Below are 18,028 nucleotides of genomic sequence, written 5' to 3'. Positions count from 1 at the left end.
GGCTGTGCAAATCCAATAGGAGAAAGAACCTTCCTGGCAGAGACAGGGGGTCTCCACCCTGGTTAGGACACCAGCCCGGGTCCTGTCCACCAATTCAGTAACTATCTTATCAAGACAATTCTGTTTTCCAACTGAGGTGCCTAAGTAAGGCAGTCTTTGAGGTCATTCCCAGCACTGAGTCTGTGATTTCTAAACAAGTCTAAAACATTTCATTACAATGAAAACTGAATGATATCTAGAAAATATAAGGAACATTCTTTTAAAATGGAAAATGTTTGGGCTCCCCTGGTGGCGCAGTGGTTGAGAGTCTGCCTGCCGACGCAGGGGCCGCGGGTTCGTGCCCCAGTCCGGGAAGACCCCACATGCCGCGGAGCGGCTGGGCCCGTGAGCCATGGCCGCTGAGCCTGCGCGTCCGGAGCCTGTGCTCTGCAACGGGAGAGGCCACAACAGTGAGAGGCCTGCGTACCGCAAAAAAAAGGAAAATGTTTGCTCTTGATGGAAAATACACAAGTATTCTTGATAGAATACCATACACACACATGCACACACCCCCAACCTTAATCCCAGTCACAGCCCAAAATAGCTACAAACATTCTCAGAGTGTCTCCCAAAATTATTATTTTGTTCTGGACACCTGAGTATTCTCTCAGTAGAAAGAAGAGGACCCAGTGAATGAAATCTTCCAACTCTGAGTTTCCATGAAAACTTGAGTTTGAAGGAACTAGGTCAAACTGACCTTCTTTGTTCAAACCAGTATAAACCTGATGTAATCACTGAAACAAACACAAAGAGGGAGCACAAACATAAACGCTCTCAAAAGGAAGTGTTCAAATGTTCTAGACACCCAACAACTCAAAATGAGAACAGCTTGCCTCTTGAAAGCCCCTAAAGAGACCAACCAGCCCCCTCCCAAACTCCACTACCAAAATACTCTCTAACCACCCTGAAGTTAAAAGGTGGTAAATACAAATTTCAAGTGAACAAAAACGAGTGAGAAAAATTTAAGACAAATGTAAAAAAGAAACTTGGAGAACTAACCCAGGATCTGAATTTCTTATTGGTTGCCAAATTACTGTCACCGTTCAAACCTATGTGTGCCCTGAGCACAGTGGTCCTGGGGAGAGACCTCTGTCCTCACAGAACTGACTGACCATCTACTGGGGGAGACAGGTGAGGCACACTCAGGCTACTTACAGACCAAGAAGAAGCCAGTATTCAGTGCTGGGACCCGGTGAGGGGCACAGAGGAGGGGTCACCGCAATCAGGTGGTCAAGGAAGGTCTCTCTCTTGAGATGACTGCTGAGCTGAGACCCAGAAGAGAAGAAGGCAGCCAAGCAAACAGCTAGGGAAAGGAAGTCCTAGGTTTGTGAAGGACAGCCTGGCTGTGTCAGAGTCAGAAGGCGCCCCTGTAGGTAGAGTGTGGGACGTGAATGGCGGTAGGGCTGTGACTCTGACCAGCCCAGCCCGGGTCTGCAAAAACACACGGGCACTTCTGGCTTCTCTAATGAACACAGCCTCCCACTCAAATCGTCTGATGGCAGATTCCCTAAAAGCAGAAAGGGGGATGCGTGGGGAACCAAAAAAAAAAGGTAAAGTATCCATTGAGGGTCACTAGATTATCCTCTGTTCAGAAAAGAAAACTAGACTCAGAGAAGCTAAGTGGCTTGCACAGTGACATAGCTCTTCCGTAAATGAACTAGGACTCAAACTAGGAGTGTCTGACTGGTGCGTCAGTTTCTTTCATCTGGCTTTTTAACATAACAAAAACATTTGGCAGAGGTTATAATAATATACGACTAAGATTCCCATGGACTGTTTTTTCCTCTATGATACTGACTAAGGCTCAGATGACCTACTGATATACTCAGAAAGTTTTCCTTTGCACAATTCCTGCCAATTAATTTATCTTCTTTATAAACTGATGTTAGTTAACATTTCAAAATGATCACTAAATGACCTTCTAAATACATAATTCATAACAGTCAAAACTTCGAAGCTCAGATGTCCAACAGGCTTATGACTGATGGTAATACAGAAATATGACAAAATGCTGCATAGCAATTCTAAGCGATAGGCATGTGGACTCCTCGTACACGGAAACAACAGCTACTAATGTGAACTTAATTTCATATTAAACAGAAAAAGCAGAGTACAACATGGTATGTACAGACTGGTTACAACTTTGTGACAAAGTACATATACTTAACAAGGATGAGAAATACATTTTTATTAAGGTCATTTTCATTTAAAGTTGCTTGAGCTCACATAATAAATTTACAAGGGCACCTTTCCAAAAGAAAACAATGTTAAAGAAAGAAATATGTTAAAAGGTGGACTTTCTTAATATCTATCTAGAACAAGCACTCATATTCTCTTCACCATTTGGAATTTTAAAAGTACAAATAGCATTAGATTATATAGTTTTCTGATTTTAAATACCTGAGGTTCGTATTACTGAGTATTTCAATATTGACCCAATGAAAAAGGACAGTGCAAAGATGATGCCTATAACCAAATATTAGTGTAAACATCAAACACCATCAAAAATTTTTCTGCAGTGACTGTAAACCTAGAGAGCTGTAAAACAAACCCCAAGCACTCATAACACATGCCGTAAGACTCATCCAAAGCCTCATTTTCTCATATCCTCATGTCTAATATATTAAAACGCTATATCAATCATTTACTCCTTCTGGAAATATTAACAAAGTTTCACCAAATGCAATAATTGATGGACCTGTAAAATGTTGCCTGCATTGTCTTGTGGGTCTGAAAACTCTTCAGTTCAGTTTTTCAAGATCATCAACACAGTATTGGGCTCCATTATTCTCACTGTATCCTGAAATGGGCTTCATCTCCTTGTATTTAAGAATTTAACTAGTTTTATATTTGTTACCCATCACTTAGCAAACAGTGGTCTGAAGGACAGCCTGGCTGCGTTATGTATATAAATGGAATGAATTCAGAAAATTATTTAACCCTATTTCAAAATGGATGGGAGAAACATAAGAGATGCTATACAGAAAAATAAAATTTTTAAACATACTTCAAATTAAATTTCCTAGATCCTCTACCTCATCCTTGTAAGTTGGCCTCTCCATTGGCATTTGTCTATTTTTTTATAGTATTCCCTGAATCAAAAGGACATAAATAAAAATAAAGGATGGGAATTTACTAAATGCCATCGAATTGTACACTTTAAAATGGTTAATTTTATAGTACGTGAATTTTATCTGAATAACTAAAAAAAGGATAAAGTCAACAATATATGTCTCTATTACGATGAACATATAATATAGGTGTGATAAAGAGAGAATATAGGAAATCTAAGCAAGGAAATTCTGAGATTGCCCAACCAAAGTACTGTAACAATAAAAAACAATGTATTTATGATTTAAGCTGAGATTTGCTTTAAAAGAACGTGGAAGGGGTGGGGAATGGGTAAGGGTCTAACTGAACAAGATTGGCTAAGGATTGATAATTGTTGAAGCTGGATGATTGGTACAGGGAGTTCATTATATCATTCCCTTTACTTTTGTGTATGTTCAAAATGCCCAGAGTAAGCTGTTTAGTGGGGTTTTTTTTAAGACTATTTCTTAAATTAATTAATTAATTAATTTGGCTGCTTTGGGTTATTACTTGCAGCACGCGGGCTCTTCGTTGCGCCGCACAGGCTTCTCTCTAGTTGTGGCACGCAGGCTCCAGAGTGTACAGGCTCAGTAGTTGCAGCACATGGGCTGTTTCTCCACAGCATGTGGGATATTAGTTCCCTGACCAGGGATCAAACCCACGTCCCCTGCATTGGAAGATGGATTCTTTTTTTTTTTTTTTTTAATTTATTTATTTTTGGCTGCGTTGGGTCTTCATTGCTGCGTGTGGGCTTTCTCTAGTTGCAGTGAGCAGGGGCTGCTCTTCGTTGCAGTGCGCAGGCTTCTCATTGTGGTGGCTTCTCTTGTTGCAGAGCACGGGCTCTAGGCATGCGGGCTTCAGTAGTTGCAGCACACGGGCTCAGTAGTTGTGGCTTGCGGGCTCTAGAGAGTAGACTCAGTAGTGGCACATGGGCTTCGTTGCTCCGCAGCATGTGGGATTTTCCCGGACCAGGGTTCAAACCTGTGTCCACTGCACTGGCAGGTGGATTCTTAACCACTGTGCCACCAGGGAAGTCCCGGAAGGTAGATTCTTAACCACTGAACCACCAGGGAAGTCCCAGCCATTTAGTTTTGTTTTGCTTTGCTTTTGTTATATCTTTACAATAGATCTAACCCTGGAACTTGAAAAACATGTATAGAATTGGGTATATAAGAAGCTTAAAGTGAATCAGAAAAGCAGCAAAATTATCATCCTACTTTACTGTCATGAGAACATCTGGCTTCTAATATTGTTCACTGTTAACTTCTTTTTTTAATGAACAAGGAAGCTTTAGCACTTCCTCAACAATTTATTTCAACTGACTTCATAAACAGCACATTTTACAAAGGGTAAAAATTTATAAGATCAGTACATACCAGGAGTATCATAGGCCGTTTCCAAGTTGTTAATCCTATGATTCCAGAGAGTATCACCTACAAGGATAAACAGGATCATAAATCTAGAAAAGGGACCAATTCCAATAAACTAATCCCCAGTCTCTGAAGTATATATTTTTTTAAAATACTGAAATTTCAAAGGCTTCTAACTCAAACATTTAATATTCCTGTTGATTACATGAGCCCTGGTATATGGTTTTAGACTATCTTTCTTGTCCAAGTTCCGGAAACTTTTTCACTGACTGCGTATGTTTTTTCTTAAGGTCAGTTAAGAACATACAAACAGAAACTAGCCTATCCTCTGAGTTAAGGAATCAGTATTTCCTATCCAGGTTTCCTGCCCCCAGTAGCACCTAATCTGTCACCAGAGTCAGCCGCATAAAAAGAATGTCTGGCTGCAACCCTCCCTTCATTTGGTAGGTACCCATACTTCACGGGACAAGTCAATTCCTCAAAATGGTAAACAAGGCCTTCCAGGATCTTCCCCTGCCTACTTCTCAAGCCTGGTTTCCATGTACTCCTGACCCACCCTCCTTCCAGGCAAACTTGTCCTTCCTCAGACTGGCCAGGCTCTAGACATTCCAGGACTTTGTGCTTCTCTTTGCCACAGAGTCCTCTCTTCCCAACTCCCCTCCTAGCTGCCTGAGAACTCCTATGCATTCTGCAAGGCCCCAACACACAGTCATCATCTCTGATAAGCCATATTAATCTTAACACTCCACACTCCTGTAAGCCCTCTACATATAACTTTTTCCCAAAAAAAAACTCATCGCATTTTTGTCTTGCCCACTGACTATGAATGCCTGTCCTGTCTCTCTGAATCCCCAGCTCCTAGCAAAGTGCTTGTCACATGATTGGCAATTAGTAAATGTTCCTGAACCTTTATTCCTCAAAGGCGGAGAGACTACAGTGAGAAATATCTCATGTTGCAAAACGACACATCAATAAACAATAACCTAAAATCCTCAGTAAAGAAGAACCAGCATTTTGCCAAAACGTAATCTGGAGGACAACATCAGCCTTTTGAATAACACAGTTCACTAAGCAGTTAGGAAAGGATAAGCAAAGTAATTATTCAGCCCAGGGTCACTCTGATGACCTTTGTGTACGTAATAAAGTGTATCTGCTGAAAGCAGTTATGAGGATTTTCTTTCAAGTGCACTTTTCACCAAAATCATTCAAATGCACCATTTCACAATAACTATTTATTTAACTACAAATCAGTAAGGACAGTGCTACTTGAAACCCAAAGCTCACAGGCCTACCTGCCATACTCTCTCTTCTCCATTTATTGACCGAGGGTAATCATTTCACAACAAACCAGTAGAGGACAAGTCTACCCATTTATATCGAGGACCAAAAAATATACATGGGGCTTCCCTGGTGGCGCAGTGGTTGAGAGTCCTCCTGCCAATGCAGGGGATATGGGTTCGTGCCCCGGTCTGGGAGGATCCCACATGCCGCGGAGCGGCTGGGCCCGTGAGCCATGGCCACTGTGCCTGCGTGTCCGGAGACTGTGCTCTGCAACAGGAGAGGCCACAGCAGTGAGAGGCCCACGTACCGCAAAAAAAAAAAAACACACACACACACACACACACACACACACACAAAACATATATGGGCAGACAGGAGACAATTTCTTTGTATCACATCTATGTTTAAACATACTATCAGCTGCCTGCTCACTGGGCACTATATCCTTTCATCTTCTTAAATTCAGTAGGGTATTTCCTTCCTCTAAACGATTTCTTCCTGGAAACACACTTGGTGGGGCTTGTCTAGAGGGTATGGGTGACATCTACTTACAAATTGGAACTTGGAATCCATGACATCTTGGGGTCCAGGTTCCTTACTTGGCTTTGAATTATACACACACATGCACAGGGGTATGACATTTACAAAAAAAAAAACAAATCATAAAAGATACTCTTCCTCCTCTTCTTTTTCTCTCTCAACAAATACTTCACTGGAAATCACTTCATGTTTACTGAACTAGCTCTCATTCATTTCCATTTAATGGTTACATAATATTCCTTTGTACAACCACTACCTAATGTATTCAATCATTTCCATATTCATGGATATTCACTCTTTTTCCAGTTTTTTGCCCCCAAACAATGTTGCAGTAAACATCATGGTCATATATCCTTACAAACAAGTGCTTTTTATCTCTGCTGAATAAAGTCCCAGGAGTAGCGTTGCTAGGTTGAAAGGGGCATGTGTATAATAAGTACATAAATAAATAAAATGTTTTTAATAGATCATGACAGATACAATTATCATTTCAAATGAAGGGTCTCTAGGACAAAAGAACTAAGCTTTCTTTCTTTCTTTTTAAACTCAAGAATTTTATTTATTTATTTATTATTTATTATTTTTATTTATTTATTTATCTTTGGCTGCGCCGGGTCTTAGTTGCGGCATGCAGGATCTTTGTTGCCACATGCGGGATCTTTAGTTGCAGCATGCGGAATCTTTAGTTCTGGAATGCATTATCTTTAGTTGTGGCATGCGGAATCTTTAGTTGTGGCATGTGGAATCTTTAGTTGTGGCATGCGGGATCTAGTTCCCTGAGCAAGGATCAAAGCAGGGCCCTCTGCATTGGGAGCACAGAGTCTTTTTTTCTTTAAAGATTTTTTCGATGTGGAACATTTTAAAAGTCTTTGTTGAATTTGTTACCATATTGCTTCTGCTTTATGCTTTGGTTTTTTGGCCCCAAGGCATGTGGGATCTTAGCTCCCGACAAGGGATCGAACCCGCACCCCCTGCATTGGAAGGAGAAGTCTTAATCACTGGACCGCCAGAGAAGTCCCCTAAGCTAGATAGTTTTCTTCCTCCCTCCCTCCCTCCCTCCCTCCCTCCCTTTCTCTTTAGAGAGGACTTTGCATATATGAGCAAACTAAATTTAAAACATAATTGTTGGGACTTCCTTGATGGTGCAGCGGTTAAGAATCCGCCTGCCAAAGCAGGAGACAAGGGTTCGAGCCCTGGTCCGGGAAGATCCCACATGCTGCCGAGCAGCTAAGCCCATGTGCCACAACTACTGAGCCTGCACTCTAGAGCCCGTGAGCCACAACTACTGAGCCCGCGTGCCACAACTACTGAAGCCCATGCACCTAGAGCCCGTGCTCCGCAACAAGAGAAGCCACCGCAATGCGAAGCCCACGCACCGCAAAGAAGAGTAGCCTCCACTCACTGCAACTAGAGAAAGCCTGCGTACAGCAACGAAGACCCAACACAGCCAAAACTAAATAAATAAAAAATAAGATAAATTTAAAAAAAAAGAAATATCAACAATCTCAAAATATATGTGACAAAGAAACTTAAGACCTCAGTAGGAAGAAATATAAAGCTTATTGATCAATATTAAAGATCCAAATAAATCAAGACATATACCACATTCATGGGTTGGAAGACAAAATACTTAAAGATATCACTTCCATTTGAACTGTTTTGTAGACTCAGCACACACAAATGTTAAATTTCAACAGGATTTTTGTAAACCACCCTTCTTTACAGGATGCTTCAAGAAACTACATTCTAGTTGTAGGTGGGAGTTGTAGTTACATCCACCTCAGTCCTGAGCCCTGCCCTCCCATTCTTCAAGATTAAGTAAGCCCAACACACTTGGGGAACCGCGTGAGTGGTGAGATAGAGAAGGGGAAGCAGAGGAAGTAGGAAGCCTCTGGAATGTGGAATAAAAGTGCTGCAGCTGGGGATGAATCGTTTAAGAGCTCAAGACTGAAGGGAATGGAGGTTCACATTTCGGGGAGGGGTGTGCAATTCATGACTGGGGAGAGAGGATGGGGAAGTGAAAGAGGAAGAGGCAGCGTATTCAATGTCTCCGCTTCCATCAACAGCAGCAGCAGCTGGAGCTCCATCAGAAGGGACTCAAGATCCCTTAACACTGGCCTTCCGTTACCCAGTAACGCTATTCCTTCTTCAATTGTGTTCTACACTCACTTGCAATCTCATGAGGGCTTGGATCTCTGAATATTCACTCAAGTACCACTAAAGGCTGCTAGAGGCACTCAATTAGTTATGGCAAGAGTCAACGAACAACTGAATGGATGATGAATAAATGAATGAATGAAGGTCAAAAACAGGAGATGAACTTGCTCAAAGATGACTATGTAAGCCTAAACATATTTTTCACTCCCGTGCTTCTTGAAAGAGTACATCAACAGCAAAAAGCAACTCCATCAGCATTCTTTCCACCCAGTGCAAGATGCAACTTGCTCGGAATAAACAGGCAAGAACCTATTTTCTAACACCAAATTATCTCTATATCACTATAATGAGATTTATTACAATTTTGGTTTCACTCACTTGTGACCCATTCTTTGTAGCTTATGGGGAAAAGCAGAGGCCTTTCTTTTTTTCTGATGTTGCAAAGAAGGATTCTACGATACTCCAGGCAAGAATCACTGTTACCCACCATAAGTGGTGAATGTGCCTTAACTTTCCAGCTTAAAAATCAAATCATTAAAGTCAAAAGCATGTAATTCTACTACCTTATTTTTCTGTGTTAATCCATTAACATACCTTAGGGCAAAAATGTTCTGAATTGTTTGTCAAAAGTTGCCATATCTAAACATAGAGTTAAAAAGAGCCATGTTATAGGTGTCCCACTTCTTAATAACCAATCTTGCCCTATAGCTTTTACACTGGATATATTTTTTAAATGTATGTGTGCATGTATCATTCTTTATCTGCCCAGGGTAACTCAGTAAAAGATCTGACAAAGTGGACAACTGGGTATTTCTCATGTATGCTTGTTGGTTACCACAATGTCCCACCAAAAAACAAACAAACAAACAAACAGAATTAGCCTGTTCACCTTATCTTAATTAAATATTGCCTTGATGTTTAAAAAACATTGATAGAAGTTCTAGTATGTGCCAGGCCTGGGGCTAGGACTCAGCAACGAAGCATTTTCCTAAATGTTCTCTAATTACACTCTCACAAAATCAATTCTGAGGCAAGAATCATCCCACTCATTTTACAGATGAGTAACTGAGGTTGAGAGGCTCAATGACTTGCTCAAGAACTTATCATCATGGATGGACCTAGAGACTGCCATACAGAGTGAAGTAAGTCAGAAAGAGAAAAACAAATATCATATATTAACGCATATATGTGAAATCTGAAGAAATGGGTACAGACGATCTTATTTACAAAGCAGAAATAGAGACACAGACGTAGAGAAGAACAAACATATGGATACCAAGGGGGAAAGGGGGTGGGGTGGGAGGAATTGGGAGATTGGGATTGACATATATACACTACTATGTATAAAACAGATAACTAATGAGAACCTACTGTATAGCACAGGGAACTCCACTCAGTGCTCTGTGGGGGCCTAAATGGGAAGGAAGTCCAAAAAGGAGGGGATATATGTATACGTATAGCTGATTCACTTTGCTGTACAGTATAAACTAACACAATATTGTAAAGCAATTATACTCCAATTAGAAAAAGAACTTATCATGTGACTCTGCTGTTGTGTAAAATAAAGGACCAAAGAAAATTAAATTCATCTCAAAAGTTATACTTAAAAATACTCCTTCAATATTAAAGTAGTATTTGATGATTATGATAGAAAAAAAATGTACTTAATGTTGTTTAACTGGTAGAGACTAGAATTTTTGTGTTAGTTTCCACTCTGGACCATTCATTCTTTTTTTTTACATTGTCATTGTAAATTTTTTTAATAGGTTTACCTTAAGGTTCACCAATGTCTGTCTCTTTATAAGGAACTGGAATCTTGCCAAAGAATCACAGACTCAAGGGAGGGGGGACCATGAGTTCAGGTCAGTGACTTCAACAGAGAGACATGAATGTATGTAGATGATAAAGGCTATTAGGGCCCCCAGAGAAAAACAAAAAACAATAACTAATTCTCTACCACTTGCCTGAAATATCTCCCAAGGATCATATACATCATCAGAGTCAGGAATTTTGTTTTTTGAGGGAGACACGAACCAATGCAACTCTCTCTACTCTTCCATTAATCTAAAACAATGTGGTAGGCTGGTCTCCCGTAGTCCCAGGGGAATCTAACTACTATTAGCTAACTATGCCTCCAAATCAGGAGCCAGGATAGCGTGGCCTGAACACGAACATGGAGATCCTCCCTCTGCCCTCACCTGGGTCAAACTTCAGCATGTTTGTAAAGTGTCTACTCGCTTAGTCTCATGAACTTTGGGAATAATAATAGATTGAGTCATTAACCAAGGACACCAGCAAGAAAATAAATGATCACAGAGTGCTCAAAAACAATGAGCACATTAAAAACACTCCCTTCGGGATTCCCTGGCGGCGCAGTGGTTGAGAGTCCGCCTGCCGATACAGGGAACACGGGTTCGTGCCCCAGTCTGGGAAGATCCCACATGCCGCGGAGCGGCTGCGCCCGTGAGCCATGGCCGCTGAGCCTGCGCGTCCGGAGCCATGGGAGAGCCCACAACAGTGAGAGGCCCGCGTACTGCAAAATAACAAAAAAAAAAAACAAAAAAAACAAAAAAAACCCCACTCCCTTCAAGTTGTTGAAAGTAAGTATGTAAAGGGAAAAGAGTCTTTATAGGACTTGTTAATTCTCAAACATATATTACAATAGATAAAATACACCTTCAAGGTTCAGACAAGTGAAGGAAGACTCCAAATCTCGGGCTCAAGGTGAGAATAACACTTACAGCAGTATATAGGGAAAAATATTCTTGAACTATAGTGTGTTTAACAAAATAGTCCTTTCAAATGAATATATTTGTCCCTTATGAGCAAAATTTTTACTGCAGCCAAAAGATTTGCTGACTTAGTTGATACAGCAGACTCAGGCATATAATGGTCATTCAAAGCTTGAAATATGAGGATATCCTTCTACTGTGTTCCTACGTGGGTTTGAAGTAACCTTAGACTTAAGCTGGCACTGCCACTCAACTACCTACTTTCATATGCCAGTCAAACTTCTGAGCGATAAATAAAACATGGTATAACAACACAATGGGATCTCGTTTGTCCATAAACAGGAATGAAGTTGTGATACATGTCACAACATGGATGTGCCTTGAAAACGTTATGCCAAGTGCAAGAAGCCAGTCACAAAGGACCATTTGTTGTATGACCCCATTTATATGGAATGGCCAGAATAACAAATCCATAGAGACATAAAGTAAATTGATCAGCGGTTGCTTAGGGATAATGGAGTAAGGAAGAAATGGGGTATGACTGTTAATGGCTACAGGGTTTCTCTTGGGGGGTGATGAAAATTTTCTAAAATTGATTGTGGAGATGGTTGCAAAACTGTGAATTTAATAAAAATCATTGAACTGCATACTTTAAATGGGTAATATAAGTAGATTTAAATGGAATGTGAATTATATCTCAATAAAGCTGTCATTTAAAAAAAAATCTGCAGTCCTCAAGTCATAATTCTTAAGCTTTTCTCATAAAAACTTCAGTTTAGCTGTCTTTAAATTAGTTACAACGTGCTATCAAGCCCCTTCCTTTTAACTATTAAGCCCCTTTCTTTTAGAAATACATTCTGAAATATTTAATGCTGAATATTTACCTTAAAATAATTTGCCTTAAAATAATCCAGTGGGTGTTACCAAGGGGGAGTGGGTGTGAGTATACAGTGACCATGTAAACGTTGATAACTACTGAAGCTGGGTGACGGGTCAATGGGGGTTCTTTCTATATGTGTTGAGATTTTAAATTTTCAAAATAAAATTTTAAAGGTAGAGTGGGGTTCTTAAGACTTCCTGGTCACTTCTCTGCTGTCTCTCTAGTCCACTTATATTTTCTTTTTAAAAACATACATGTATTGAAATATTTACAGGTGTAATGATGTGATGTCTGAGATTTGTTTCAAAATAACGTGGGAAGTGAATCTGACAAATGGATGAGAGGGCATGCTGAAGCTAATTTCTACCCTGCTTAGAACACCCATCCTTCTGGAGTCATCAGAACACATAAAGGGAATTCCTTGGTGGTGCAGTGGTTAGGACTCTGCGCTTTCACTGCCGAGAGCCCGGGGAACTAAGATCCCACAAGCTGCCCGGTGCACCCAAAAAAAAAGAACACACAGAGCCGGCAGCAGAGCCAGAAAGAGGTACAGGAGATAAAACAACTGTTAGAGCTGGGTGAGGGGTATATGAAGATTCATTGTACAGTGTTTGAATAAATTTAAAATTTTCCATAAAGCAGAGTTTAAAAAAAAAACATCTCTCTCACACACATAAATTCAAAAGGTATGCTACTGCTGAGATTTTTTTCCTGCAACACCAGGAGAGTCATGAGGCTTAATGCCATTCTCAAACCCTATTCAGTTGTTCCGGACATGTACTATCTGTTGGTTCTGTTGTCACTTTGCAAATTCTGAGGACAACCTCAGAAACAGGCCACAACAAATAAGAATAACAAACAGTTGCAAGTTTGCGTATAGAGTTGGGGGCACAGTGTGGGAAAAGGACCCTGTGGAAGAGACTTAGTTCCAAATCACTCATTCTTTCCCTGCTCTGGTTTGCTGGGTCCCAGAGACAAGGGTGTGCCCAGCCAGCAGGCCCAAGCTAGCAGCCTTTATCTTCTGGTTGATTCCTCTTTTTTTTTTCTTTTTTAATAGTTCATCAAATCTAACTATGGCTTGACTGACATCTAAAGTGTATTTACCTCTGAAATAATTCACAATAGTACACTGATTTAGGGGTTTAATTTTAGGAGAGAAAAAAATAGTTTTCAATAATCCTAAACTAGCTATCTTTTTTTTTTTTTTTTTTACTAGCTATCTTTGAGAAGACAAGAGATTACGATTTTACAAAGAGCAAATCCCTAAAAATGTATGCAAGAGTCACTTCTGCCCCATGATATTTAGAGAAATAAAATGCAGCCACCATTTGGCTGAATTTAGTCTGACAAGTGGACTAAGGAGCATAACGGATCTAATCCCTACCATGTTGGGAATACTCCTCTTTCTGAAGTTTTAAAGGACTCCCAGAGGCCAGTGGGAGAGCCCAAGGGTAGGGCCAGGAGGGTGGGATTCCTTTTACACGATGCACAGATTGTGAATTCCACCCACCACAGTAAGATCATCCAGCATTAAAGTATTTCAAAAAGAACAAACTGGCATCAGTTTAAGTATAAAATGCCAGGCCAGGCTCTAGGTACCTAATGTTCTTACAGGTCTTATTCAAACAATTACTTTGGGTTCAACTATTTCTCCCTATATTCTTAAAATTTGGTCTTGAATCTGGGTTTGTGTGGACCTGCAAGGACAATTTTCAGCCGTTCAAAATATACATTCATTACAGATCTTAGTAAAAACTATAGGCATTGCCAGGCTTTTAGATTTAGTTTAGAGAAAGGCCGTTTACTTTAAATATTCATCTTCCACAATCATTCCACGAAAACCTATTTCCAGGTCTCTCAATCCTCAGCAAACCTCAAGACGCAGGATGCCTTGGAAGCTGTGAAATCGTTAGGAGGCAGGGACGAGCAGCCACCCGTTTCCATAAACGCTCGAGGGCAGCAGCCTTTTGCCCCAGAACAGCCTTCCTGTCCGAGGAGGCAGGGCCGGTAGGGCCTGTACCGGAGCGGGGCAGACATCTCCAGCTAGTTGGGACTTCGGCAAGCTCATCCACGATGGGTTCGGGTTCTGGAGAATTAAATTCTGCCCATCAGTCTGCGTGGCTCGAGGAACCTAGTGCGGGCTTAGGGCCCTCCTTTAATGACCAAGTACGTGGGTGCGTTCACACACCCTGTTATTACCTCCTGAACTCGTCCCCAGATACAGTGGAGCTAGCCTACACCAGACACTTCACATTTACTTGTGCCTTAGTCCGGAATAAAAACAAGTGACGTGCGCCAACCTGTCACTTCATCCATCCCACAAATACTCCTACTATGTGCCAGGCACTGTTGATACATCAGTGAACAAAACAGATCAAGATCCTTGCCCTCCCCGTGCCGACGTTGTCAGCGAAGTAAATACTCAATAGCTGAAAGAAGTTTATTCATTTTCTTCCCGCTTTTTTGTCACCCACCCCCATCCTTCCAATCTCCCAAAGAGCCGGAAATCGGGTTTATTCTATTAGTTTGACAGGAACAACAAAACCCTTTAGCCTACAAGGAATAGACACTGTCCAGGTGCAACCCAATTCACCCCAGAATTCCTCTCTCTCTTACCCCTTTATTTTTCCCCAGCCTCAACGCCTCCAAAAACTTCAACTGGCCTGAGAGGCTGTGCTCCCGAAGGGCAGCCCTGGGGCGATCAATCACGGGGCAGTGGAGGCGAACGGCCTGAGCCCCCCTGCTCCCCGGGTGGGCCCTGCCGAACTGAGCGGGGCACGCGCGGCACTCACCGAAGAGCCGGCCCAGAACGGGCACGAGTTCTTCACCTGCGGGGAGCTGCTCAGCGACAGCGCCCCGAAGCTGAGTGCCACCATACAGCAGCCCAGGATCAGCTGCAGCAGACCGAGCGACAACAGCGGGCGAGCGGGCAGCAGCGCCGAGCCGGGGGCCGCGGCGGCGGCGGCGGCGGCCCGGCGGGAGGAGAGCGCGGGCGGCGGGGCCAGCACCCCGGCGGCGGCGGCGGTGGCCGCGCAGCGAGGCCGCGCCGGGGGCTGCAGCGCGGCCCGGGGCCAGCGCGGCCGTAGCGGGGGCAGCGGCGGCTCCTGGGCGGCGGCCGCCGCGGCGCCCGGGCCCCCGGCCTGCGGCCCGCCCGAGAGCCCAGCCACAGGGCAGCAGGAGCCCGGGAGCACCACGGGCAGGGACATGGACGGGCTGGGAAGGAGCGGCCGGTGGCGGCGGTAAGAGGACGCGGAGCGGAGCCGCGGGCGCCGCGCACTGGGCAAGAGGGCGGGCTCTGAGGCCCAGGGGGAGGGAAGGAAATGCGCACGGCCCAACCACTTGCTGCTGCTGCCGCCGCCGCCGCCGCTGCCGCCGCCCCGACTCCCGCCGGCCGCACCCACCTGCCAGCCGGCGGGTCCGCCTCCGGCCTCCCGGGTGCGCCCCACTCCCACCCGGGCACACCCACGCGCGCCTTTCGCTCACGCCGCGCAGTGCCGCCACCCTTTGGGGTCCTGCCGAACCCACGCTCGCTCCCCGGTCTCCAGGAAAGGTGCCCTGCCCCAATATTTAAAATTGGTCCCTCGGGCTAGGAAGGAACGGCAGTCTGGGCGCGGAGGTACAGGCAGCCGACGGTCTGAGACTGTCCCCACCCGCCAAGCTGGGGCGGGACAGGAGCGCCGCCGAAGCGCTGTGGACCCTCGGCCCCTTCAGGTCCAGCCCAGAGAGCAACTCTGGCAACCTTTAATACGAAGGGAGCCTGGCTTTAAACTTTTTCCCCCGGGGAGAGAGGGTGGCAGGAAGAGGAGCTGTGGGTGACTTGATGGGAAAAGTGTAAGGCTCAGGGCTTCGGGGAAGGACAACGCAGAGCTAAGTCACTGTTCGCGTGGGGCTTCCGGGCGCTGACATTGTGCTGCGGCCCCTCCGCCTGGAAGTTGGGGCGTGGCGGTGGGGGGGGGGGGGTAGTGCTTTCCCTGCACCAGAGTAGGAGCGAGCAGGAGCCCAAGGTTACCTTGGAAGTATCCCGCCTCCAGAAAGAAAGAAGCGGGGGCGGCACGGAGCGCGTGGCAAGGGTTACACTCTGTGGCCGACTCAACTTGACTCATGAGCTGTATTAGGCATCACCTGGTAGAATGTAGAATCCCAAACTTCAAAGAAACAGCCTAATAAAAATCTGGTTTTGGTAATTTATAAGATAACTTTAGAGCTTAAAAAACTGACTCGCCTTTGTAAAATGATTTTACCTAATAGTCTACCCTTCCCTCGGAAGAATTCTTATGTGTTGAAAGTGTTCGTATACATAAAATGATCATAATAGTTTTTTTTTTTTCCAGGTTAAGAACCAGAGCAGTGTCGCTTTTGCAGTAAGACAGCCTTTGTATTAGGCTTCTCATTTTATCAGTAAGGTGAGGGTATTTTATATCCTCCTGTCCAATAAACCAAAGGAAATGTGTATCCGTTTTTATGCTCTGCTTGCAAAGGCTATATTTATTTTGGTCATTACTTCAGCCCGCAGTGTGATGCACTGCCAATGTGCATGTGTGTTTACATGTACACTTTTGGAATAATTAAAGCACCTGTGACAGGGAGATCATTTCGGTGCTTTGTGACCACCTAGAGGGGTGAGATAGGGAGGGTGGGAGGGAGATGCAAGAGGAAGGGGATATGGGGATATATGTATACATATAGCTGATTCACTTTGTTATACAGCAGAAACCAACACAACATTGTAAAGCAATTATACTCCAATAAAAATGTTAAAAAATAAAATAAATAAAGCACCTGTGATTAATAGTACCAAGGATCTCTTTTACAAACTCCTCTTGAAAATAAACTTCAAATCCTGGAGAAAAAAATGGACCTGTCTTTTAAAATAAACATTTAAAGTATGTTGTTTCATGCACTTTAAAACATTTTACAGTACATATTCTTAAATGGCAGGTGATGTTAAACTGAAAGCTTCTTGTTTGCTAGTTTGTACATTTTATTTTATGCACAAGCTTAAAGGTATTTAATTTTTAAGATTCTACTATATTGTGAAATATAAAAAAGTCTGAGTGAGTCTTGGGAAATTCTGTCAGCTTAACATATCTATTCCTGTGGCAGTCCCTGACACCTGAAATATACTGTCAAAAATGTATTATTGGGCTTCCCTGGTGGCGCAGTGGTTGAGAGTCCGCCTGCCGATGCAGGGGACACGGGTTCATGCCCCGGTCCGGGAATATCCCACATGCTGTGGAGCGGCTAGGCCCGTGAGCTATGGCTGCTGAGCCTGCACGTCCGGAGCCTGTTGCTCCGCAATGGGAGAGGCCACAACAGTGAGAGGCCCGAGTACCGCAAAAAAAAAAAAAAATGTATTCTTTGGGTCTGGGTAAGTTGGTGCTAGAAGTCAGATATCCTCTTCCTTTGGATGATTAATCGCTGGAAAGGGAGAGCTCCAGGGGAGCTGATAACCATCTGCTTCTTGCTGTGGGCGACAGTTACATGAGTGAGACTCACTGTGAGGAAATTTATGGAGTTACATTTTGTGCAGTTCTCTGCATTTTATATTTAAACACTTTAAAGTATTTCTAAGTCCTTTATTCTTAAATTTTTTGTCTATTTCCCTATACAGAAACGATGATAGCCGAGGGTAACTTAAATCCCTAGATAGTTTTATCCAATAGCTTTACTTTTTTCAGGCCACTAAACGTTTTTCAAAGCTGCAAATTAAGAGTTGTTGTGCAGTAATTTTATTTTACGTTGTTGTTATTGGCCACATTTATAGCTGTGAAGATTCTTTTTCATAAACACAAATCCATAAAAAATTGCTCCAACCTTTAAGATTATACCAAATAGCACTCTTGAGTATTTGAGCTTTGACTTTTATAACCCAAGCTTGACTCTTCGCATCTGCCAAGCAGTTGCTTACAATAAGTCCTTATTTATACGTGAGCAAGCTG

General features: G+C 43.1%; 1 protein-coding gene across 1 annotated transcript in view; it reads right to left on the bottom strand.

Annotated features, from left to right (window-relative positions):
- Positions 1–15,295, bottom strand: part of ENTREP1 (endosomal transmembrane epsin interactor 1) — a 60,806-nt gene extending 45,511 nt beyond the window's left edge. The window contains exons 1-2 of the mRNA XM_065879610.1: positions 14,882–15,295; positions 4,506–4,562 (exon numbers count right to left, since the gene is read on the bottom strand). Of these exons, the coding sequence (XP_065735682.1) occupies positions 4,506–4,562; positions 14,882–15,295 (471 nt within the window). The remainder of the gene's footprint in view (positions 1–4,505; positions 4,563–14,881) is intronic.
- Between the last annotated feature and the right edge of the window lie 2,733 nt (positions 15,296–18,028).

This window comes from Phocoena phocoena, chromosome 6, assembly GCF_963924675.1.
Source record: "Phocoena phocoena chromosome 6, mPhoPho1.1, whole genome shotgun sequence".
Lineage (NCBI taxonomy): Eukaryota > Metazoa > Chordata > Mammalia > Artiodactyla > Phocoenidae > Phocoena > Phocoena phocoena.
The sequence above is the reverse complement of the archived record's forward strand: the minus strand, read 5'-3'. Positions and strand labels throughout refer to the sequence as shown.